This window comes from Scyliorhinus canicula, chromosome 2 (assembly GCF_902713615.1).
Source record: "Scyliorhinus canicula chromosome 2, sScyCan1.1, whole genome shotgun sequence".
NCBI lineage: Eukaryota > Metazoa > Chordata > Chondrichthyes > Carcharhiniformes > Scyliorhinidae > Scyliorhinus > Scyliorhinus canicula.
Window position 1 is genome coordinate 14764259 of NC_052147.1, and position 27135 is coordinate 14791393.

General features: G+C 42.7%; 1 protein-coding gene across 1 annotated transcript in view; it reads right to left on the bottom strand.

The window, feature by feature from the left end:
- Positions 1-237: 237 nt before the first annotated feature.
- The window catches only part of LOC119950926 (poly(A) polymerase alpha-like), an 83221-nt gene continuing 56323 nt past the window's right edge, over positions 238-27135 (bottom strand). The window contains 8 exon segments of the mRNA XM_038773892.1: positions 238-5001; positions 7741-7797; positions 8031-8108; positions 16837-16941; positions 19625-19830; positions 20851-20960; positions 24399-24520; positions 26079-26200. Of these exon segments, the coding sequence (XP_038629820.1) occupies positions 4906-5001; positions 7741-7797; positions 8031-8108; positions 16837-16941; positions 19625-19830; positions 20851-20960; positions 24399-24520; positions 26079-26200 (896 nt within the window). The 3' untranslated portion in view covers positions 238-4905.

Sequence of the window (27135 nt, forward strand, 5' to 3'; positions counted from 1 at the left end):
AAAACAACTGCATATACACAATGTCCCACAAACATTGGTTTATCACCTAATCGGAAAGATAGCATCTCTTAACTGTTGAGCATTCCCTTACAGAACAGGCCTTCACTGCCAACCCAGATTTTATGCTCAAGTGTCTGGAATGGGAATTGAACCCAGAACCTTTTCACTCCCAACTGACCCATACCAGACATTAGCCAAGGCTGAATCGAAACACAAAAGAATCGTTATATCACTCAATTGTGTGCTGCATTTTTATTTTTTTTATTTTAAATGAAGAAATACATCTCTATACAAAATAGCTTCTGAAAATTACTAGTGTACAGACACTATGAAAAAAAAACAGAACTCCATCTGTGAGCCGCAGAGTACAGCTTGCGAAAGCAACAGTTAAACTGTGAGGAAGGGAAAACTATGACAAGTTCACCAACAATGAAAAAATAAAGTAGTTTAGCACTCATCTTGGCAGAACAATAGGTGCATTCACATTGAAGCTTTTTCAATTCTTGCTTGTCCACAAATAACTCACCCACAATCTGTGACAGCTTGATTTCACATTTAGGCAGGTAAACAAACATATTGATTCCTGAAGAGAGTGACAATTGTGAAATCTTTGATGGTTTTAAAAACTTTGATTCAGTAAATGCCAGTTAATGATCATCCTGTTAAATGGGAACAGGTCAGCCCAGCATCAATTCATTCACATGAAAATGTAAAAAAAAAAACCCGCTCGCTGGGAACTGTTTTATAACCATTATTCATGCAGTGTGGCAATGGGATCATCAGTGGACAAAAGCATTCAAAACAGAAGCAACACAGTCAAAGGTTTCATTAAACATAGTTGGCTTAAACACATTGAAACAGAGCACTCATGAAAGTCCCAGGCAGATATTGTAACTAGCACCATTGAGCAGCTTTCATATAACCTGTTGCTGCCATATTAAAAGGACCCAGTGTTATGGAGTTCAACGGGCCAATTTCCCACCTGGTCACCTACTGCAAACCTAAAAATGGGTTAATGCCGTTAGCACAAAAAATAAATGTTCCGGTCAACCAGGATGGGCAGATATAACTTGCAATATTTTATGAATAGGAATGTTTGGAATAAAAGCTAAAGTTATTTGGCTGGGGATGGGGGAGAATAGAAAGAGTTCCATTCTACTCTGTTTTGAATATACCCAAGAGGGAGTAAACGCAAGAGGATACCATTAATTAATTGGAAGGGCAAATCAGCCTTATATACATCAATATCATACAAACTAACAAGTATGAACCGAGCGTCCCTGGACCCTGTGATGCAAATGCACGCTTATGTTAAAAGGGCATTTCATAATTTAACTCAATGAGACAACACTGGCAGTAGAAGTGTATTGTACCAGTTATATGGCAAAAAGTTACTCCCTGCTATATATCACACATCTTTTGTGTTCAAGATTTTCCTTCTCGACCCAATTTCTTAAAATATTGGCAATAAAAACATGACAATTTCTGTGATATCTGTGTTATCAATGTCTCCCCAAAGACTCAAAGAAATTGGCTTCACATAAATGCACGGCAAAATGAAAGTCAAATCAGACATGACAATATGTACTACAATCTACTACGCAAGCACTTTCATGGTTAGTCAGTATACATCTCATTTCTCCTATGTAAAATTAATTGGGATAACTTTCTCCTTACTATAGACATGCAACTAGTTGGGGTAGCTCCTTTGGTGGGAAAGGCCAGGATTATTTTTCTTTTCAATGCTATGAAGCAAGAATCAGCTGCATTTATTCTCTACCACAGGAAACCTATTTAAAAGATAAGTACATTTTTCTACAATGGCCAAAACAGGTTTTCATACTGAGAACTCACCCTGTAACTGTTCCTTACTAAAAATCAATTTTGAAACTGCCTAGCCCGCCACAGTGAACTGTAGTTCCCAGTACAACACTACAAAAAAAAGCAAATGTAAAGAGAGTCAAAGAACACTAGTTCATTGGCAGGTCCATTAGAAGGGGAAATTACAGCTCTTTTTACTTCAATTATAGAGCCTCCTGAATTCCTTCTTGCAACAGAGGTGTTGAAAAGGAAACAAATTAAATTATTAGAACTGCTTCCATTTAAGCAGAATAATTTATATAGCTGAAGTTAAAGGGATTAATCCGTAGCCATAACTATTATTTTTATATCCAAAGTGGTATTACAAGGCAGAGAAATTATAAGCAAATCTCCATTTTCTGTAGGAGCGTGCATTGTTGATCACCATGTTGTAATGGCTTTTTAAATTGTCAAAATATGCTCTTTGTAGTATCACCATGCATATCAAAAAGTGGGTAAACAGAGGTAAATTTCAAAATAAAAGCCTGTCAGTTTCTGAGAGATCCTCCTAGTAAATTATATAGATGATTTACTAAACAGACCGCAACCATTTACCGTATGCCTAAAGTTAGAGACTTGAAAATACCCAAAACTCCTGAAAAACTAATAAACTTAAAGAGTACAGACAATTCAGTTTAAGCATTTTGCAAGGCTACATAGTTCCGCTCTGGCAGAGAGTCAATCATTTCACAATTAGAAATGATTTCTAGGACAAGTAAAAAACATGAACCGAGAGAGAAATGCATGCATGTATATTTAACACAACGTTAGTATTTCAAATGCAGTTCTCCATTCTTTTCCCAATTCCAGCTGGTCACATAGGGAGATCTAATTACCCACACTTGGATTTGAAACTCTTTTTGGGGGGAGGGAGGGGCACACAGTCAGGAGGCGCATTTAAATTTAATAAATTAAAACAGTAAAATACTATTTGTACTTCCAGAAGCGCATTCCCAAAGCCAAAAATATACACTTTTACCTCAAACTCTTTTGTTTTAAGTGATAAACTGATGAAAAATATCTCCAGGAATTATTCAAGTCCATGTAGGCACAAAAATTAAATTCTCGGAGGAAATCCTCCACCATCTCATTAAAAACTCAAGCACAGAAATTACACCATGGAGAACCTTAGGATTCGGATCCCTACCCACCAGCAAATGATGTACTCAGAGTAAAGATTGACTGAGTGAAATGGTTATGGATGGAGCCAATAACAGCCATAATTAATTGGCTCATATTCCAGCATGGCAAAATTTGAACCGTATGTTCTTTTTTTCAAACATTTCTTTTAAAAAGCTGCACATGGCGGATTCTCAGAACCTGCTTGCGCAGTGCAGTAAGCAGCTCTTAGCAAAAGGTTATGTAAAACTTAGGGTTAAGATCATTTCTGACCCATCTGAATGCATTAATTTTAGGGAAGAGTCTGTTTTTGAACATGTTGCCATGCACATCTCATGTCATAACACATTCCAAAGCATAAAAGCACCAAAAAGATTTTCCTTCATATAGTTTTGTGACACGATTAAAACTGGACATTGGTTATAGAAATAAATTTCCATTTGCTTATCACATACTTGGAAAATATCCATCCCACACATCCGTTCTAGAGGGATTTAAGACTGTCATATATTGGAGAACCAGCAAAGAAATGCTGCCCTTTTGTATTGATCCAAAAGTGGTTTTACTTTTTAAAAAAAAAAAAACTGGATTTCTATTGGTAGCTCTTGGAGGTTATTTGCTCGAACACTGAGGATACTTAATTGGAATTGCAAGTGCTAGAAAAAAAAACTTGTTAGCCCAATGGTAACACTCATTTCCGGGTCAAATTGGGTCAATGTAGACAACAGCACAAGACATATGCCAGATTTCTAACTAAACAAGAGGGGAGTTCTAAACCCACATTGCCATGCTTCATGGATGCATAATGGCCATGCAGTTTGCAAACCCATAAGCCATGCAAAGCACACAGTCTGCTTTTACCAAGCAGGAGCAAATCACCTAGGAGTTTTGATCAATGCAAGTACGGATGTGTTCAATAAATGTTGAATACGGATGAGTTTTACACCATGAATTTCAAATTGACAAGGAACTGATTTAAAATTTCAAAGCAGCGACTCATCCTAGTGGTAGCAGATATTAAATCCCACCCACTAAGGCTTGATTTGAAACCAGCTCCAAAAGGAAATGTCCAGTGTCCTAACATGACATCCACCATCCTGAATTTAGTGCTGAAGCAAAATAAGTCCTGAACAGTCCCTGATAGTGGCATAAATTAGAAGTAGATTGTCAAATTAATATCTAATGATCAAAAGGCAGCACAAAAATAATGGAAGCAACTGGGCAATAAACTCTCAGAAGCTACTGCCCCCTTTCCAGGTCATAGTATGCCCCAGAAACAAAGCTCAGAATTTTTAGTTGGTATTAGGAAGAAAATAAACAGCTGAATCACATAGATTAAGTGCCCTGAAATCAATAATGGCATAGTCTGGTACAAGAGTCCTTCAATATTAAATCTCTCTCTCAATACCATCACTAACCTAAATTTACAAATAATGCCCGTTATGACTGAACAATTGGTCAACAAAATTTTTAAAAATCTTTTCACAATTGCAAGGCAGTTTAAGAGCAAAGATAACAGGAAAAAGAAAAGTTCTCGGAAAAAACGGTTTCAACTAACATAACTGTTGCCAACACATCAGCAGTACTCCGCCAAGATGCACTCCCTGCACGACCAGTCAGTCCGCAGTGCATCGTCATCACTGGTCGAGTTCTACCAGACTCCAGATTCAACAATGATCAAGTCTTATAGGACATGTTTTAAAAAAAAAAAAATCTACAGCCTTTATCGTCCAACTTCACCATATACCACGATCACCTTGTTCAAAGAACTTGTTAAAATGTTTCCATAGAGGAAGCTGTAGCCAGCGATCAGATGACTCTTCCGGTAGGTGTTTTGATTTCACGTCTGTCTGTGTGTGTGTGTGCGTGTGTGCGTCTGTGTCCTGGTTATTTTTGTGTTCTATGGCCCCCCCGAGAGTGGTCGTTCTACCGATTCAGCCTCAGCTTTATCGAATTCTTAACTACTGGAACAGGGTTTACAGGAAGCGAAGAGACATCAGAAAGTTCTGTGCTTGTTGGTTCCTGTGTAAAAGAAAGAATAATTTATACATCAGTTCAACAGAAAGATAGCAGATAACGATGTTGCTACTAAGTGTAAATACTTGCAACCAAATATTCAAAAGCCTCAATATAGCTAGTGAATACAAAAACTTAGGGATGTACAGGACTAAACATTACCGATATCTACAATTCCACTGTTTCCTTTGACTCCACACATTCACCACCCATGTAGAACAATCAAATCTAAATTACTTGTCATTTGTCCTCTCCTGATTTGACTTTGTAATTTATGTTTCCACAATTTATTAGGATTGTTTATCAAACCCTTTATTTAATCTATAAAAGTGACCAAAGGGGACAGGATGAAAGGAAAGTAGAGAAAAAAAGTCAACACTAGTGAACCATTAATGGTGGAGCACACTGGAAAAATCCCAAGTGGGCTCTTGTGCATAGTGTATTACTGCAAGATCAACTTACAGTCAACGAAGGCTGACTTCTGTATTAGCAACTTGATGCTGCCAGTTGGTGATCTCAATACAGTGAGCACACCCCTCGTGTCCAAAAATATACTTCCCATATCACTCTCACACACGTATTAAAAAAAGGCTGGTAATCAGCCAGGTTTTCACACACAGACCTCTCATCTTCCATCAACTTGTTAATGTTTGGAGACCTGGATCAATGACATGGCGGGTTTCATTAAGCTAGAGAAGATCAAATTCGCCCTGAGAGGGTCGGTACAAGGGTTCTTTAGGCGGTGGCAACCTTTTCTCGACTTTCTGGCTCAACGATAGGGTACAGGGACAGTAGCAGCAGCAACCCGGGGGGCGGGCGGGCGGACGATGACTATGTTTGTTTATTTAATTTAAATTTATTTTTAAGTTCTTCTGTTGTTCATTGGGGTTTGGGGGGGGTGGGGGATGGGATACATGCGTCAATACGGTCTGGGGGTGATACAGTTATTATGGGTTATTTTGTTGCATTTCATTGTTTGTCGTTACGTTTTATATTTTCTGTAAAAAATTCCAATAAAAATTATATTAAAAAAAACTTGTTAATGTTTAACAATAATGGTAATGGTTTTAGAAACCTACGTTTGGCACCATCAAATGGTAACTTCTTAGCTTAATTCATTCCTCCTCAGTCATCAGTAGATTTCATACCTTAAGTTGAGTTAATCAAGTACATTAAAACAATTTGGGAAAGTCAGCTTCTGACCATACGAGACTGAAAATGGGTGTTCCCACCCCACTGATGGCCCAAACATTTAATGCCACCATTTCTTACTTGGCAATTACCTTCCCAAGTCCTCAGGTGCAGGTGTTAAGTGGAGCCCATGTACTCAATGGAAGTGAAGACAAGGCTCCAGGTCACTATTTTGCCAGTTGCAAGGGCTCTAAGCAACTGTAGTTGATTCTGAGACTATGGTCCTGAATCTAAATAAAGGAAACTACGATGATATGAGGCACGAGTTGACTATGATGGATTGGTTACTCAGAGGGGTGATGGAGATAGGCAATGGCAAACATTCAAGGAACAGAGGTGAACTGCAATCATTGTTTATTCCTGAGTGACGCAAAAGTAAAACAGGAAAGGTGGTCATACCCCATGGCTTACAAGGGAAATTAGAGATGGTATTAGATCCGAGGAAGAAGCATACAAATTGATCAAGAAAATAATAGAGCCGAGGATCAGGAGCGGTTTAGAATTCGGGGGGGGGGGGGGGGGGGGGGGGGAGATTGATTAAGAAGGGGAAAATAAGAGTAAACTTGCAGGGAACATAAAAACTGACTGTAAAACATTTATATTAAAAAAAGTTAGATATAGCACTTGGTGCGAAGGGAATAAAATGATATGGGGGGGGGGGGGGCAGGGAAGATGGGATTGAGCTATCAGCCATGTTGATAATGAATGGTGGATGAGGTTCGATGGGCTGAATGGCCTCCCCCACTCCTATTTTCTATGTTTCCATATCTAGCAACAAGTGACCTGCTGTTTGACAGTTGCTGGTTCACAGTGGAAAGGGAGAAAAACAAAATATCTTAGATGAATCTTTGCATAGTTCATCTGATTGACAACTAGCCTGACATTGTGCAATACAGAACACAGCGACCCTGGGTTTGATTCTTGGTACAATCTCAGTTAAGACGGGGGAAAAGGGCACAACAATTGATTTCCCAGAGGCTAAGGTGAATAAAGGGCAAAGGCGATCATGGTCCCTGCTCCTATTATCCTGATTCGGTAGTACACAAGTGAGAACATGCTCACATATCACATTTCTCAGTTACCAAGTCTATGAACACCCACTGCAAATATACATAAATGAAAAATGCCCACTTACGAGATACTGGTGGGTAGACAGTATTTGTATAGAATCCCTACGGTGCAGAAGGAAGCCATTTGGCCCACTGAGTCTGCATCAACAATCCGAAAGAATACCCTACACTCCCCCACCTAAGGTGCACAGCTTTGGATACCAAGGAGCAATTTAGCATAGCAAATCCACTTAACTTGCACATCTTTGGACTGACTGTGGGAGGAAACCAGAGAAACCCCACGCACACTCCGTACTGTCACCCAAGGCCAGAATTGAACCAGAGTTCCTGCATGAGGCGGCAGTTCTAACCACTGCACTACCGTGCTGCCCCATTGTGTACTCCTAACAGGAATCGGTATTTTCAATAGTGGAGAGAGAATAATTAAAGTAGGTCCCATCTGTTTGCAATAATTAAAACTCCACTACACATCACAAATATTTACCTGTGAGGCAGAAGCCTTGGATGGGATTGGCATCAGCTTTTCTTCAGACTCAACTTCCTGCAGAAAAAAAAAAGGTGTGTCAAATATAGAATAGCATTTACCCAAATTATAGAATTATGTTAGCCCTTTGCCCAAACTTCCTATTTGATTTTTACAAGGCCACGAGTTCTAATTTGATTCCTCCTTCATCATTTTCAAAGTTCAGAAGTATTTTCTGTAAGTTGAAATTTAGAGAACTTTTTGTTTGCCACACACCTCGGGTTAGAATTTCAAAGTTGATGTAATCTTACCTTAAGATTTTCATCCAATTTTGTTTCACTGACTGGACTTCTTGAACCGTCACCCTGTTCCTTCACGGGGACAGATCCCTAAGCAAGTAAAAGAAACATGTTCTAGTTGCACTGATTAATTGGTTTACCCTAAATTTCAGATGTTATATATAGACTGCTAAAAATATAACAAGTGGAATTGAATATTATTTAACCTCCCTTTCCCGGGGGGGGGGGGGGGGGGGGGGGGGGGGGTAAAAACAATTATACATTTTGAAGTAGTCGGAACAGAATGAAATACTGGCGAGTAAACCAAATGCAGTGTTATCAAAGGAGGCAATTGAAGGAAGAGAAAAAAAGTCGCAAAGTGAGGAGGCTCAGAGACAAAGTTTCAAAGAGTAAGGGTGTATTCTAGACTACTGGGAGGGCTACAGGAGTGCTCCTTCATCTTAGTGGTCCAACTTATTTATGGGGCCATGGTTAGTGATTAAATACATTTTTTTTAAACAAACAATTTTATTGAGGTATTTTTTGGCATTTTAAACAGTTACAGATTACAGAAATATGCAAACAACAACGGCAGACCAACACTTCAACCAAACCATAGTGCACATAACCGCTCTCCCCCCCCCCCCCCCCCCCCCCCCCACCAATCCAAGTCAATCATAACCCTTCTTGGGCCGTGCCTCTCTTGGCAGTTTCCACCCCCGACCTCCTCTCCAATACCTACTTCAGACCCCTCCCACGTCAGCAGAATAACTCCCCCCCGCAACATCTCCCAATAACCCCACTCCTGCCATCTACTGGCTGTATACACACCCCCCCCACCTGACTCCCTTGACTAGCCAATCTGCTAGCCCGATGACTAATCCCTCCGGCACCCACTTGTCTCACTCCCATTGTTTCCCCGACCTCATTTCCCCCCCCCACTCATCAACACATCACCCCTGATCTGACCTACTGGAGCAGTCACACTGAAATGGGAAAGATCAAAACGAGGTGGGGGACATCAAACAGCAAAGTGAAGCTGCTCCAGGTGTAATACAGTTCCAGCTGTGTAAACATACAAGTGTTAACACACGTCCCTTTCTGAGCATTAATAAAGTAACAACACAGTACCTGTATAACACCCACCCAAAACTATTAAAAACCCACAACCAAAAACTTTAATCCCCATTGCTTACTGGCCACCTTTATGTTACAGAAAAGTCTCCAACACACAAAAAGAGCACGACAAAAGGTAAAAGAAAGCGGGGGGGGGGATCTCTCGTCCCCCCAATAGGCAAAAGCTGCCAAAATGTCTAAGCAGTAAACAGTCGACCGTCAGTCCAGGCACAGTCGGCATCCCCCCAGACAATGACACTCGGACTCTAGCTTGAGCCCGTGGGTCCTTTTTGCGGGACCAACCCCTGATCCCTCACGAAGTCCATCGCTTCTTCGGGATCGGAGAAGTAGTGGTGTTGGCCCTGATGTGTGACCCAAAGATGAGCCGGGAAGTGCAGACCAAACTTCACGTGCTTTTTAAATAAAACCTCCTCAACTTGTTTAAAGGCTGTTCGACGCCTGGCCACCTCCTGGCTTAGGTCCTGATAGATGCGCAGAACGCTGTTATTCCACGTGCTGCTCCTAGCGCTCTTTGCCCACTGCAACACCCGCTCCTTATCCGTGAACCTGTGGAACCTGATCAACATCGGACCGGGGGGGGGGGGACCTCCCCGGACGCATCTGCCTCGCCTGTATGTGCCCCCTGCAGCTCCGGCGGTCGCGGAAAGGCGTGAGCCCCCATCAGCTGCAGCAGCAGGTCAGCCACAAACGCTGTCGCATCAGCTCCCTCAGCCCCCTCCGGGAGGCCAATGATCCTCAGATTTTGTCTGTGGGCTCTGTTTTCCAGCTCCTCTACTCTGCCCAGCAGTCTCCTTTGCCTCTCCTTCAACCCATCGACTTCTAGCACCGCAACCATCTGCGTGTCCGCCTGCTCCTCCGCCGCTTCCCCCAGCTCCTTAACTTTTTTGTCCTGGGCATCAAATTTCTGGTTCAATTGATCCACTGCCTTCTGAAGTGGGTCCAAGTTATCCCGCTTCAACTCTTCAAAACTGCTCTTAATCATCTGCAGCATGTTTTCCAGCGCTAGCTGGATTGCCGGGTCAGAGGTCCGTAGGTCCGCCATCTTTGCTCCCAGGTCAGCTTCCATTGCACTTTGCCTTTGTCTCTCCCGTTTTCGCTGCTTCCTGCTCTCCAGCGGTTCCATGCAGCTCTGCCCGCTACTCAGCCCCTCCATGGCTGTCTTTCCAGCGCTCAGCAGTCCCGAAAAAAAAAAAATCGGGGAACCAGGTCCACAACACCCGCCGGAGTGAGAGCCACCAAATGCGCGGCTTACTGCGATTAAATACATTTAAAACACATTGAATATTTCATAAAGAGTTATAGGAAATGCTTAATTATTTATACATTAACTATCAACTTCAAATGGTAAAAACAAAATAAATATTTACACTTTGGAAGCAGAGGAGCGCACAGCTCTCAGTCAATGCGGTGTGCATGCCCTCACTTCACGTGCCCTTGTTTTACATGCATATCACTTCAGGTCATACTATTAGGAAATCAGCGGAATGTGGCAACTCTGTGGGCAATGGCCAACAAATGTCTTGTGGGCCGCAGGTTGCCATCACTGGTGTATTGACTGAAGGAATTGTCAAAGATAATGGAGAGGATCAAATGGGAGGAATGCATTCAGGTGACAGTAGTGTAGTTGTAATGCTTCTGGATTAATGATCTAAATATCTGAACCAGTGCTCTGGGAATTGTTGTTCAAATCCCACCAAGCAACTAGGGGAATTCAAATGCAATTAATTTGTAAATCTAGAGTAAAGAGTTAGTTTTGGTGGGACAATGGTTAGCACTGCTGCCTCACGGCACCGAGGACCCAGGTTTGATCCCGGCTCTGGGTCACTGTCAGTGTGGAGTTTGCACATTCTCCCAGTGTTTGCATAGATCTCACCCCCACAATCCAAAGATGTGCAAGCTAGGTGGACTGGCCATGCTAAATTAGAACATAGAACATAGAACAGTACAGCACAGAACAGGCCCTTCGGCCCTCGATGTTGTGCCGAGCAATGATCACCCTACTCAAACTCACGTATCCACCCTATACCCGTAACCCAACAACTCCCCCTTAACCTTACTTTTTTAGGACACTACGGGCAATTTAGCATGGCCAATCCACCTAACCTGCACATCTTTGGACTGTGGGAGGAAACCGGAGCACCCGGAGGAAACCCACGCACACATGGGGAGGACGTGCAGACTCCGCACAGACAGTGACCCAGCCGGGAACCGAACCTGGGACCCTGGAGCTGTGAAGCATTGATGCTAACCACCATGCTACCATGCTGCCCCTTAATTAAGTAAATTGATCCTTACTTGGGAAAATAAATAATTGGGTACTCTAAATTCATTTTTAGAAAGTTAGTTTCATTTTTGATGATGATGAAACTACTGAATTGACCACTCTTTCAGGGAACAAAAATCTGTTGGCCCGATCCTGCCTGTCCTATACGTGACTCCAGACTCGCAGCAACATAGCTGCCTTCTGAAATGGCCTAGCAAGCCAGTATTAAACCGTGACAGAAAAGTTAGAGTAAAACTGAACAGACCACGTGGCATCAGGATAGGTAATGATAACGGCACACGGTCCTTAGGACAGCACGGTAGCACAAGTGGCTAGCACTGTGGCTTCACAGCACCAGGGTCCCAGGTTCGATTCCCCGCCCGGTCATTGTCTGTGCGGAGTCTGCATGTTCTCCCCGTGTCTGCGTGGGTTTCCTCCAGGTGCTCCGGTTTCCTCCCACAGTCCAAAGACGTGCAGGTTATGTGGATTGGCCATGCTAAATTGCCCTTAGTATCCAAAAAGGTTAGGAGGGGTTATTGGGTTACAGGAATAGGGTGGAAGTGAGGGCTTAAGTGGGTCGGTGCAGACTCGATGGGCTGAATAGCCTCCTTCTGCACTGTATGTTCTATGTTCACACTGCGTAGCCCTCCTCACTAACATTTGGATACTTGTCTAAGATTGGAAGAATTGTCCTAAAGACTGTCATATTGACCGAATGATACCGTACAACCAACATCGCAGACTCCTCCATTACCATCCTGGGTATATCCTCTCCTACTGGCAGGGTAGGTCACCAGAAGTGGCATCACAGTGGTATGTAGTTGGAAAGGACTGGCCCTGGAAGGTTTCAACATTGACACCTTTCCCCATAAAGTCCCATGGCATTAGGTCAAACATGAGCAAGGTTATTGTCTGCTGATTTCCACCTATAGTCCTCTTCAACGGATAAGAACTCCTCCATGTTAAATACTACTTGGAAGAATTGAGGGGCTGCAAGAGCACAGAACGTACTCTGGGTGGGAGACTTCAATGCTCATCTCCAACAGTGACTTGGTAGCATCATGACTGAGGTAACCGAGTAATGAAGGCTATACCTCGCAGACTGCCCTTGCAGCAGGTGGTGACAGAACCAACGAGAGAAAAACCTACTTGACCCTGCCCGTACCAATTTACCGGTTACCTACATGGGATAGGTACAGAACAGCACTAGCAGCTCAAAGCTGAGCATCCATAAGGTGCAGTGAGCCATTAACATCAGCAGAAATGTATTGAACAATAATCTGTATGCAAGCTCATGGCCCAGCACATACCTCAGTCTACTCTGGTGCGGCCGCATTTGGAGTATTGTGTGCAGTTCTGGTCGCCACATTATAGGAAGGATGTGGAAGCATTGGAAAGGGTACAGAGGAGATTTACAAGAATGTTGCCTGGTATGGAGGGAAGATCATATGAGGAAAGGCTGAGGGACTTGAGCCTGTTTTCGTTAGAGAGAAGAAGGTTAAGAGGGGACTTAATTGAGGCATACAAGATGATCAGAGGATTAAATAGGGTGGACATCGAGAGCCTTTTTCCTCGGATGGTGATGTCTAGCAGGAGGGGACATAGCTTTAAATTGAGGGGAGATAGATATAGGACAGATGTCAGAGGTAGGTTCTTTACTCAGGGAGTGGTAAGGGCGTGGAATGCCCTGCCTGCAACAGTAGTGGACTCGCCAACACTAAACGCATTCAAATGGTCATTGGATAGGCATATGGACGATAAGGGAATAGTGTAGAGGGACTTTAGAAGGGTATCACAGGACGGTGCAACATCGTGGGCCGAAGGGCCTGTACTGCGCTGTAATGTTCTATGTTCTATGCCAAGTGACCAAACCCGGTTCAATGAAGAATACCCGTGTGCATAGCATGAGCAGTACCAGACACACCGAAAAACAGGGTGCCAACCTGGTGAAGCAACAACATAGTCTATGTGCAGGCTGAATAACATAAGCAGCTGTGATCTCATAAGCAATGGATCAAATAATAGCTTTGCAATCTTGTCACATCAAGTCACAAATGGCAGAGGATAATTAAACAACTAACTGGGGGAAATGGTTCCACAAACTCCCCATTCCTGTTGGAGCCGGCGTCAAGCACGGAGTGCAGAAGATAAATCTTGAGCATATGCAACCATCTGCAGTAAGGGATGATTCTCTCAGTCGCCTCCTGAGCTCCCCAGCATTATGGACCATTCAATTCACTCCTAGTGACTTAAAGAATTGGTCAAAGACACTGGATACAACAAATGCTATGGGCCCTGACAACATAGACTCCAGATCTCATTATAGTCTTGTTCCAAACATGGGACAAAAAAGAGCGGAATCCAGAGGTCTGGTGAGAGGAGCTGCCCATGACATCAAGGCAGATTTGACAGAGAAAGCATCAAGGGCCGTAGCACAACTGAAGTCAATAATAACTTATTGTCACAAGTAGGCTTCAATAAAGATACTGTGAAAAGGCCATAGTCGCCACATTCAGGCACCTGTTCGGGTAGGCCAGTACGGGAATTAAACCCACGCTGCTGGCCTCTATCTGCATTACATGCCAGCTGTTTAGCCCACTGTGCTAAACCAGCCCCTACAAATACTCTCCAATAGTTGGAAGTCACATCCAGCATAAAAAAAGATGGTCGAGGTTGTTGGCCTAATTATTTCAGCCCCAAGACATCCATGTAGGAGTTTCTCAGGGCAATGTCCTAGGTCCAACCATCCTTGGCTATTCCATCAATGACCTTCTTTCCAGAAAGGTCAGAAATGGGAATTTTCATTGATGACTACTGTTTAGTATCACTCATTACTTCTCAGACACTTAGCTCGAGGTTACCTGCCTGCTACACTTACACAGGCTTCCACCTTACACAGGCCTCCATCTTCCTTATTTTAAAGAAAGTTAAGGACCCCACGGAGTGTTTGCTGCTAAATGTGGATGCTAAAGTACTGGCTTTGCAGTTAGAGCCATGTGTGCCAGACATAGTGGTAGAAGATGAGACAGGATTTCTGAAAGGTAGGCAGCAGTCCTCTAATATACGGCATGTTCGAAATGATGTCCTTTTTCCTTCATCAGCCCCCGAGCCAGAGGCGATTATAGCTATGGATGCAGAGAAAGCATTCGATTGAGTGGCGTGAAGGGATGTCATTGATCTACTTGGGAGGTTTGGGTTTGGGCAGAAATTTATTTCATGGGTGCAGCTGCAGTACACGAACCCCATGGCCAGCGTTCATACCAATGTGACAAGATCAGGATACTTTCCTCTGAGCAGGGGTACAAGTAAGGGGTACCCATTGCCATCGCTCCTTTTCGTTTTGGCGATAGAACTTGGCAATGGTACGGAGGATTTCTGGCGAGTACTTTCCGGTTAGTCCCCCGGGAAGAGGAGCCAATCTGGGGGTATTACCGTTTAGCCGGGCAAGGGGTAACTTGCAATATCTGGCCATTCAAGTGACAAATGACTGGCATAGGCTTCGAAGTTAAACTTTATAAGTTTGTTAGATAAGGCGAGACTCGATTTGCAGAGATGGAGTAGACTTCCGTTGTCCCTGGTGGGCAGAGTTCAAATCATCAAAATGAACATTCTGTCAAAGTTTCCATTTTTATTCCAATGCCGTCCTATTTTTCCTCACTAAATCGTTCTTTGCTAGAGTGAAGTTAGTGAATTTCTTCATATGGACGGGTAGGGCGCCAAGGATTTGCAGGCTGTACCTCCAGAGGGGCCAACAGTTGCGGGGTTTAGCATTACCCAATTCCTCATGGATTACTGGATGGTCAACATGGAGAAGGTGTTGAATGGGACAGAAAATGGGAGAACATGTGGGCGAGAATGAAGGCAAGATCATGTAAAAGGGTCAAGCCTCCAAGCTCTGGTCACTGCACCACTCCCATTCTCTCCAACAAGATATACCTCAAACTCAGTGGTGATCTTCACCTTGAAGATATGGAGGCAGTTCAGACAACATTACAAGCAGAGTGCCATGTCATTACTGGCTCCGATAAATGGTAGCCACTTGTTTTTTGCCATCGAGTTTGGATTCAACTTTGAAGGTGTGGGAAGGGAAGGGACTAGAGTGCTTTAGAGACCAGTTTATTAGATGGATGGTTTGCCAGGTGGGAGCAATTCTCAGCAAAATTCCAACTATCAGGGTCACATCTATTTTGATATTTTCAATTGCGCGACTTAGTCCGTAGGGTTTGTTTGCCCTACGTTTCCTAAGAGCCACAGCCAATCCTGTTGGGAGGAAATCTTACAGTTGGCAAGGATTCGGCAGAGGATCTTGAACATCTTTAAGGGATTCATCTCATTGGAATCTTTGTCGCTTGATCGGGTCACTGCAAAATGGGAGGAGTTGGTGCCCATCTTAGATGGGGGATGGGGGGGGAATGTGTGGAATGAGACCTTCTGTAGGGTAAATTCCACCTCATCTTGAGCGTGGTTCAGCCTCATTCAATTCAAGGTGGTTCAGACCTCATCGAGCCAAAAGTAAAATTGAGTGGGTTGTTTAATGAGTGGAGGACAGGTGCGAGCGGTGCTTTCGTGGGCTTGCCAACCATACCCACATGTTCTGGTCTTGCCCAAAGATGGTGAGCCTTTGGTTCTCCTTCTTTAACACCATGTCAGCGGTTCTTAGCATTGATCTGGAGCCTTATCGGTTGATGGCCATTTTCAGGGTGTTGGACTCTCAAGAGGCTGCGGGCAGATGCACTTGTCTTTGCCTCACCGATAGCCCGAAGGAGATTTCTGCTGGGATGGAGAGCATCCGCTCTGCCTTGTGCCTTGGCCTGGTTGGGTGACCGTATGCACTTTTTATACCTGGAAAAGGTCAAGTGCACCGTCAGGAATCAGTAGCGGGATTCTTCCTGAGGTGGCAGCATACTTCAAAGAGTTAATTACCAGCTGTTTGGGGGAGGGGGTGGGGTGGGAAAAGCGATTTGGAGATAGCTTTCGTTGTGTATTTTTCTATACCTCTGATTTCTTGTGCTGTTAATATGACAATTGTACCATGTTTGAACAAATTTTGCAGTTGTGAAGTTCAGTTCGTGTTTGTTAAATATGAAACCTTTAATACAATATTACTTTAAAAAATGCTCGCCTTGTCACATGAATCTGGGAATGACAAAATTCAGAAAATGTTTGCATAATTTTTAAAATATAAATTTAGAGTACCCAATTCATTTTTTCCAATTAAGGGGCAATTTTAGCGTTGCCAATCCACCTACCCTGCACATCTTTGGGTTGTGGGAGCGAAACCCACGCAAACACGGGGAGAATGTACACACTCCATACGGACAGTAACCCAGGGCTGGGATCAAACCTGGGACCTCGGTGCTGTGAGGCAGCAGTGCTAACCAGTGCACCACCGTGCTGCCCTTATGTTTGTATAAATTTAATGACAAATTAACTACTTACATCCAGTTTCTTTCTCTTTGGTGAAACTTCAGATGTCTGTGCAGATGTTTTCTTCAAACTTTGTGATGAATTTTGCTCCATTGTTACACCATTCGTTGCAGGCTTCTAAACAATTACAAGAAAACAGAGGGGAGCTGCCTTTTGATTGCTATCCCTTTGAGATTTACCATTTGTTGAACAGAACAAACAAGTGCCACAACAAGAAAAACCCAAATCTATATCTGATGACACAAAACTATATATTGTTGCACTGCAATTAATTGTACATGCATCTGTACACTGAGACAAAACACAAGTAGTAAGAGCAGGGAGAGACCATCTGGCCCTTCAATCCTCCTGCATCATTCAATACGATCATGGCTGATCTGTCTCAACGCCACTTCCCTAAACATACAAAACAATTCCACATTTAAAATTCCGCTCTCTTAGGGCAGCACTTGGCTCAGTGGTTAGCACTGCTGTCTCATGGCACCGAGGTCCCAGGTTCGATCCTGGGTCACTGTCCGTGTGGAGTTTGCACATTCTCCCTGTGTTTGCGTGCGTTTTGCCACCACAACCCAAAGATGTGCAGGTAGACGGATTGACCATGTTAAATTGCCCCTTAATTGGAAAAAATGAATTGGGCACTCAAAAAAAATTCTGCTCTTGCAATTCGGAGGACAAATACAAAACCGAGAATTCATCACCTCAACACAGGAAGACTGTTCTCTACTTGGCCTTTGGGCTAACATGGCAGAGGTTTCATCTGGGTAAATCTCATCCTGGTAACCAGCAATTTGCTGGGAAAACTTATGGAATTTTATAGGGTTAATATTTTTAGTAATTTTCACATTGCAGGAAGTAGATATTCAAAATTCTTTTGTGTGTGAAATTTAAAAACTGGATCAAAATAGTGACTTCATAGCAGAGCAAGTTATTGCTACAAGGATATTGGGAGTGTAGCTTGAATTCTCATTCTTACAAGTGCTCAATTATGCTGATGAATCAGATTTTCTTCTGTTAACGCTTCATTTTAAAATAAAAATTTTCATAAACTAAATTTAGAGAACCCAATTATTTTTTCCCCCCAATTAAGAGGTAGTGTGGCCAATCCACCTAACCTGCACATCTTTGGGTTGTGGGGGTGAAACCCACGCAGACACTGGGAAAATGTGTAAACTCCACATGTACAGTGACCCGGGTCCGGTATCAAACTCGGGTCCTCAGCACCGTAGGCAGCAGTGCTAACCACTGTGCCTCCCCTATGCTACTAACCCTTCATTGAAAGTTGTGGTTTCTGGTCAAAAACACCAATTTCACAGCATCTTGGGATTGACAGTTAGATTCCAGAACCATGCGGGAAGATGCATCTTCTGGATAGATCAAAAATCAGTCGGGCAGCATGGTGGCGCAGAGGTTACCCCTGCTGCCTCACAGCGCTGAGGTCCCAGGTTTGATCCTGGCTCTGGGTCACTGTCCATGTGGAGTTTGCACATTCTTCCCATGTTTGCGTGGGTTTCGCCCCCACAACCCAAAGAATGTGCAGGGTAGGTGGATTGGTCATGCTAAATAATTGCCCCTTAATTGGAAAAAATTAATTGGGTAGACAACATTAAAAAAAGATCAGTCAAGTTTGCCAGCTCCAGGGTACAACAACAAGTGTCACCTATTTTTAGCTAGTCAACTGACAAGTATGATTACAAAGTTGTACATTTTCAACAAATGCAGCGTGAAAGATGAAACGATTCAGTTGGAAACATAATTTGACAGGTGGTGCAAAATGACACAGAGATACACATCATAGAAGTTTAATAAGTTTTTTAAAAAATCAGCTCCTCTCCAATCTCTCAAACTCCATTCGACACTAGCGCTCTCAGCTAACTAATAAACAGCTTGCGTTGATTAACTGAGCGTCTGACAGAACCAGAAACCCATTATCATGTCTTTATTGTTAACTACTGAAAACGTTACATCAGAGTTTTACTCTACTTCATATCGAGTCTAGGCATTCTTCCCCTGGGGATGAAGAGATTTTATTAAGCACAGTTAACCAGAGGTTTGCAGGCACAGTCTGGATAAGTGCTCTATTGGTTCAATCAAAGGTTATCAGTATGAGCACCAGCTAATTTCTCACCATTTGCCCACTTCATAACAATCCCATCTGTTAACTTTCAGGTTTATCTAATAATAATTTGTCGTTTTACATTAACACTGCAATGAAGTTACTGTGAAAATCCCCTGGTCGCCACACTCCGGCGTCGGTTCGGGGGTACACAGGGAGAATTCAGAATGTCCGATTCACCTAACAGCACATCTTTCGGGATTTGTGGAAGAAAACCCACGCAGACACGGGGAGAACGTGCAGACTCCGCACAGACAGTGACCCAAGCGGGAATCGAACCAAGTACCCTAGTGCTGTGAAGCAACAGTGCTAACCACTGTGCTAACTTGCCATCCTGGACGCAAATGGGAAGAGTCCTATCCCTTCGATGATACTCTACCTCAGAGGTTTTATTATGGAGCCAGATTAGTGGTAATTCATTCCCCAAATCATCAACAGTGTCCCTGAACATTGCATATCTGCCTAACGCCTGTATCAATTTTGCTCGGAAGCTGAGCTTCACTTGCACATCCTGTGTTCTTCCACATTCCAAAACAAAACATCAATTAAACTTTCTTCATGCTAAACAGCAAAAAGGCAAAAACTAAGCAGAAACAAATTTATAAGTTAGAATATTTGATAAAGCACCTCGTAAGGTCCTCAACTGTGGGAAATACAGAAAATCAGCACAAAAATAAGCTTACAAACCTCCTTCTTTGTGGGTTCATTTGTAAGTGGTGACGCCGGTCTTTTTCTCCCAGAGGCAACAGGAGTGGATGTCTTTGTGGCTGCACTTGGAGATTGATTGCTGACACACGTAGACAAAGCCCAGGTGCTTGCTGATTTTGGCTGCGCAGTAGAAGTAGATATGGGAGAGGCCTGAGGAATGTGTTCACTGGATGACGAAGATGAGCCTGGGAAAGAGGAAATAAATCCATGCAAGTTATTTAACTATTCACATGAATGGACTTGGAATTTCTCTCTCTCTCTATCCCGCTGAAGACTGAAGCACCCAGTTTTTTTATGCAATCCAGGTATTGTTCTCATCATCTTTTACTCTGTTCAAATGCTGAATCTCTTGACCATCATTGTGATCTTTCTTATTCTTAGAAACCAGCTCTACCTCCACATATAATTAGGATAATGCTGTCCTTCGATAAGGGGGGGAAAAAAGGTGTGTCTTTAAGAAAACAACTGTACGTGATCATGGAATACGTCCTTCTCCGCACACAAGGCCTGGTCTGAGGTGCAGATGTTTGCCTACAACTGTTAGCAATTACTGCTGCCAGCATAACAATACAGTAGAGGAGCTATAATTCAGACTCATCAGATGAGAAGCACAGGGTAGGAACTGTGCGGATGCACTGCCATGCAAAAGCAACAGTGCCTTTGAGATAAGCACGTGCATTAATATCAAGGGACATGCAGTGCAACAAGCCAACCTTGCACAGTAAAACAAACTGAAAGGAAAATTGGTTGGGACGGAGCTTTGCAGGTGTTAGCAAAACTTCTTTCAAAAAGATTGTATATAACAATGTAAATCGCAAAATAGGCAAATAGACAATGCCACAGATCGGCTATTCCATAAACCACAAAATTAGCAGAGAATACAATATCCTTTGTACAATCCATAACAGCAAAGGACAAGCAATTTTTTTTGAGAGTGGGGGGAAAAAAGATAGCAAAATTTTTTTTATCTTCCAAGATTCCATATATCTCAACTTATTCACCTGCAAGTCGTGATTTTTATGACCAGGTTCAAATCTACTGCCCGATCTCACTAAGCCCACGTACAGCAAGAATTCAGGAGAAGCAAAATCATACAGGCACAATAGGACTATGACATGTACCTTGTGAAAAGGTTGAGTAGATCAACCTTCACCCACACACTCCTTCATTCAACCTCTACTTATCTAGAAAGGGTTACTTCTTACCCCCCGAGCTGGGAATGGAATTTCTTTTGGAAGGACTAGTCTCTGATTCCACCTGGGTTTCTGAATTCTGAACACCGATTGCATCCGTTGTCAATGCAGCAGTAACAGGACTATAACAAACGAGAAGAAAATTTACTGAACAGCACACTCATGTATGACTAACGACAATGAAATTACAAGAATAATCCATAAAGGCTCATGCACGGGATTTTAAAAACAACATCACTTTCATTCTCCCAATATTTCATATCTCTCAACTTATTCACCTGCAATTGATCAAAAGAGTTTCATCAGGTACAGGAGTGGAAAATGGTAGCCCTTACCTAGCTTCACCTTCAAAAATACATCTGGGTAATTTAAGAAAACAACAACCTGAGCGGCAGTTACACGATGGGGAAATGAGAAAGTCTGTCACGGATTAAGCTATTTGTGAAACAAATCCTCAATTATCATGTCACTATGTTAGTACTAAGAATTCCATCCCATTAGATCACGCGGGCATGCCTTTACCAGATCAACATGTACTTGTTTGTTTCTCATTTCCATTCTACACTGCTGGCCAGCAGCAACGCGAAAGAGAGAGCCAAACATGTAACACTGTCCGTCAGTACACAACCTTTGCATTGGCAAGTTCTCAGATGTGCCTCCTCGTTGCGACATACTGGATTCTTCACAGACCCAGCTAAAGTTTCAGTGGAACTCTGAGGAGTTCCAGACATGCAGCGTGCAGGTCTATTGGCATGATGACAAGCCTTGGCACTCCTGAACCAATCTCCCAGCTATTTTAGACAACAATTTAATCTGTTTCCTATTGCAGTAAATTTAGATGATCAATCAGATTCAAGTAAGGTAGCAATGTTCCTCACAGCGGCAGGGCCAGAAGCAATTGCTGTGTTTAATACGTTTAAATTTGCAAACGAAGACGATAGTAAAAATTTTAACGAAGTAATCTGAATATTTGATGCCCAGTGCATCCTAGAAGGAATGACATTTGTGAACGCTATGTGTTTAGATCACGTTTACAGAAGACAGGAGAGTCCATAGATCAGTTCATCACTGATTTAAAGTTAAAAAGCTAAAACCTGTAATTTTTCTGCAGTGGAATCTTCCATGATTCGGGACCAGATTGTGTTTGGTGTGAATGAAAATAAGCTGAGGGAATGGTTGCTGAGGGAATCGGATCTGCCTTTGGAACATACAGTTAAGATCGGTCAGGCTCAAGGGCAGCATGGTGGCACAGTGGGTTAGCACTGCGGCCTCACGGTGCTGAGGTCCCAGGTTCGATCACGGCTCTGGGTCACTGTCCGTGTGGAGTTTGCACATTCGCCCCGTGTTTTCATGGATTTCGCCCCCACAACCCAAAGATGTGCAAGCTAGGTGGATTGGCCACGCTAAATTGACCCTTCATTGGAAAAAATGAATTGGGTACTCTAAAATAAAAATAAAAATTTATCAGGCTCATTACATGCAGCACAGCATTCTGAAATGTTTCTCAGTAATGGCAGCGCCTTCTTGAAGGAGTCAACTTCGGTTGCCACCCTTTTTCCAAAAAGGCGGGAAACATTAAAAAAAATGGCAGGAAAGTTCCTGCAGCTTCGCGCACACCAACAAACAGGTTAAAGATCAGGACAAAGTATTTCTCTATAAAAGATGTCGTCAAGGCAATGTCCAGCGTTTAGCAAGTTTTATTCCAGATGCAAAAAAAAAAAATCACTTGGCTCAGAACAGTTATTTTCCCAGACCAGTCAGCACAGTGGAAGACACAGTCTCCAGTGATGAAACATCACTGTTTGTTTGAGTAATAAGAGAAGAATAATTGGAGACATCAAAAAATGCTCCAAAGTTAAACTGATACTCCATTTAAAATAAATAAGGTTGATGAGGACAAATGGCTGCTACCACTTGAAGTGAACGGTACAGTGGTCCAATTGAAGTTAGACACTGGTTCCAAAGCCAATTTAATCAGCATGACTGATTTAAAATATCTAAAAATTCAGCCGATTAGAAGAAATCACAAAATATCTCAGAGATTATAATGGTTCAAGCATTAAATGTTATGGTGCTTGTGACCAGAGTCCAAATCGACAAATTAAGCCGATCAGGTTTTCTTCTGACTCTGGTTGATCCTCTCAAAGTTTGATCTTGCTGCTCAGGACTTGTACATTCAATGTTCTCCACGACATTCTCAGGCTCAGGAACTGCTGAACTATCTGACACTGCAGATTGCGATGATTCTGATGTAGATTCGTTATCCATCACGTTGTTAAAGTCTTCTCTGGATTTTCAAGAGTGCGTGATAATTTCTTCTTAAAACCAACCCATCCTCTGTCGGTACATTGTAGGAACGTGGTGCTACTTCTTGAAGTACAATGGCCTTTTTCTTTTTTGTAAAATCATTTTTATTGGAATTTTTTACAGAAAATATAAAAATATAACAAGTATAGCAAAAAGCAGTAATCTGCAACTAACAGCCCCATAACACCCACAATTCCCCTATACCATAACATCACATGTATCACACTCCCCCCACCAAACAAGAGAACTTAACCATAAATTTGATTTATTTAATTTTAATTTAAGTAAAATAAGCCAACATAATCAACGTCCCCCCCCCCCCCCCCCCCCGGGTTGCTGCTGCTACTGTCCCAGTACCCTATCGTTGAGCCAGAAAGTCGAGGAAAGGTTGCCACCGTTTAAAGAACCCTTGCACCGATCCTCGGCGAATTTAACCTTCTCAAGCTTAATGAAGCCCGCCATGTCATTGATCCAGGTCTCCACGCTTGGGGGCCTCGCGTCCTTCCACTGTAGCAAAATCCTTCGCCGGGCTACTAGGGACGCAAAGGTCAGCACACCGGCCTCTTTCGCCTCCTGCACTCCCGGCTCTACCCCAACCCTAAAGATCGCAAGTCCCCATCCTGGCTTGACCCTGGATCCCACCACCCTTGACACCGTCCTCGCCACCCCCTTCCAGAACTCCTCCAATGCCGGGCATGCCCAGAACATATGGGCATAGTTCGCTGGACTCCCCGAGCACCTGGCACACCTATCTTCACCCCCAAAGAACCTACTCATCCTCTTCCCAGTCATGTGGGCCCTATGCAGCACCTTGAATTGGATGAGGCTAAGCCGCGCGCAATGGCCTTTTTCAACCAATTGCCCAAATCTTCTACTCTCTCAATGTCATCACTATTCAGATGGCAAAGTTCTAGACACTCATACACCTGCTTGTGTTTTTATTTAATGTTTTGCATTTCCTGCAGTATCACTGCATTCTCCTCCTTTGCCAAGTATGGAAGTGTGGTACGCAACCTTCTATTCATGAGTAACTCATGGCACAAACCATCTGCTGACTGGATGGAAGACCACTACCAATGAGCGCTTCTGATATTTTGGATACAGAGTCAGCCCTACTGGAGTTTGTCCCACCACAAACTCTAGTTAATTAATATGCTGTGCAAAACAATGGGAATATTTTGAATTATTCTGGATGTGTCTTTAACAAAACCTTGTTTAAAAACATAAAATGAAGGGAGTAACACTCATATTACCTCTGTGGGCTGTTGGCATTCTGTAATGGACTAGAAGGCACTAGCAGGCTGTGGTCACTGTCCAGAGAGGCCTCCATGCTATTTTCATCTTCACAGTTGGCTTTGTTCCCCTCCAATGAATGCTAAAGCAAAAATAAAGTATCAAAAGATTAGATACTGAATTCAGAACCTGCATTTTCCTGACAAATTGAGTACCAGCTGTAAAACACAATGGGAACACAAAAAGATACTTGGGTTTGACTGGACTTGCCTCGGCCAACAGATGGTGATCAACTTTCCCCTTCAAAGGTCATAGAATAAAATATCTTGGGAGGTGGGCGAAGAAAATGAACCATGAAATAAGTACACAAGAACTCAGGTTTTTTTTCCAATGCCAAGATCTGGTTTAAATAGGTTTCACCTGAAGACTGGTACTACAAACTTAGCCAAGAATGTGATTGATCTTATTCTGAAGCACATTTAATGAATCGTAATAAGACATGGGATGTGGTAGTTTCACTTCATATTCAGTATTGCAAATGTTACTGCAACACTTTTCCAGTAATTTAATTTTGTTGGGCATCAAATACTTTAGATACTTTCAGGTTTGAAACTGCCAGGCTTTTCTATCACTCACCCTCTCGCCTTTCACTCCACCCCCTCTCCAATCACAGGGAAGATTCAACTATCCAGTGGAACTTGGCAATTCAGCACTCCACTTGCATCCCACCATTCCATGAACGCCAGGAATTTAACATGCTCTTCCAACTGCTACAATTTTAATCAATTAGAACCTTAGGTGCAATTACAACCAGTTACCCCCAAAAGAAAATCTGTCCCCATTGATAAGTGGCCTGACAGACTGCATGGAAATACAAAATATCAAATATCTGTTGGATAATTACCCAAATATCAATTACAATGGAATCTGAGTATAGCAATAATTTGCAGCATTTTGGCAGACTGAAAAATTCCAATTATTTCTGTGGTCCAACAAAAACATTTTATTTACAAATGAAAGGGAAATAAATGAGATCTGATAACATGCAACCCAGACCAAAATTTTCAATTGACCTAGTTTACTTACTAGCTCTTTATAACAGGTATACGTTTAATTATAAGAATAGAAAAACAGAATACTTTTAAAAAAGGTGTGAAACTAGCAAGCGTGGATGTTCAGAGAATAAATAAATTGGATTTATATTCTCTGGAATTGAGAAGACTGAGATGCGATCTCACTGACACCTACAAAATTCTGAGGGGGCTTAATAGGGTAGAAACAGAGGGATTGCTTCCGCTGGTTGAGGAGTCTAAGACACATGGACACAGTCTCAGGATAAGGAACTGATCATTTAGGACTAAGATGAGGAGAATTGCTTCACTTAAAGAGTTGTGAATCTTCCGAATTCTCTACCTTAGAGGGTGGAGAATGCTCCACCTTCGAATATATTTAAAGGCAGTGATAGATGGATTTTCGGTGTCTCAGGGAATTAAGGGATATGGGGAGCAGGTGAGAAACTAGAGTTGAAGCTGAAGACCAGCCATGATCATACTAAAAATCGGAGACGGTTCGATGGGCCGTGTGGTCTACTGCTGTTCCTATCTAGTTCTTGTGCCGTGTTCACTTGTGTAGCACAGACACACAGGAGACAATGACTCCAATTACAGAATATCTAAATTTAAATAGGTTATACAAGTTACCTTTTTCTTTTTTTGTTGAATATAACTGGGTAGAAGTAGATGAAGTTGTTTCCTCTTCACGTGCATTGCTGCAATCCTCATATCTGCTTCAAACATTTTGCTGTTCATTGCTTGTCTATAAACTGTAAGGGTAGGTGAAATTAGTTGACTGCGACTGGCTTATTTTACAATTAACACCATCAAGGGTCCGTCTTCATCCAACATTCCTGTATATGCAGAAGATGCCAAGCAGAGGAATTTCCCTTCAAATGTTTAAATAGCGCAGGAAAAAGAACCTGCCACCACAGAAAATATAATTTAAATTTCAGTTGGGAGTATTCAGTTGGGTGGCACGGTTGCACATTGGTTAGCACTGCTACAGGAACCCAGGTTCAATTCTGGCTTTGGGCGACTGTGTGTGGAGTTTGCACTTTCTCCCCTTGTCTGTGTGGGCCTCCTCCCTGTGCTCCGGTTGCCTCCCATTGTCCAAAGATGTTCAGGCTAGGTGGTTATCCATGATAAATTGTCCCTTAAGTGCCCAAAAGGTTAGTTATGATACTGGGTTATGGGAATAGGGGGAGGCTTGGGCTTAAGTAAGATGCTCTTTCCAAGGACTGGTGCAGACTCAATGGGCTGAATGGCCTCCTTCGGCACTGGAAATTCTATGATTCAATTTAAGCATGGTTGGAACCAATGAGTCCTCTATTTTTTATAGTGGATTGCCAATTCATTTAAGTACATGTACCGTTGAAGCTTTTATTGCATAGGTGCACAGTAAAGAGGCTGACTTGAGGCAGTTATGTTTGGGTCACTGCAGGGTTCAGATGGCACATTGGCTGGGACTGAAAGTTCAGGAGCCACGAAGCAAGTACCCAAACTATGAAGGATTTGTATTAAAACTGAATTAAGTGACAGCTGGATTTAGAGATACCAGACAAATAAGACGGTATGGTTCAGATAACTGAAATGTGCATAGGGCTAGGGGTCAGTTTTGAGCAAGTGTGGCCATATTCAAAACCTGTACAGCAGCACAATTACTGACCTCACTACAAGACACTTAAGAGAACTTGTGAAATTT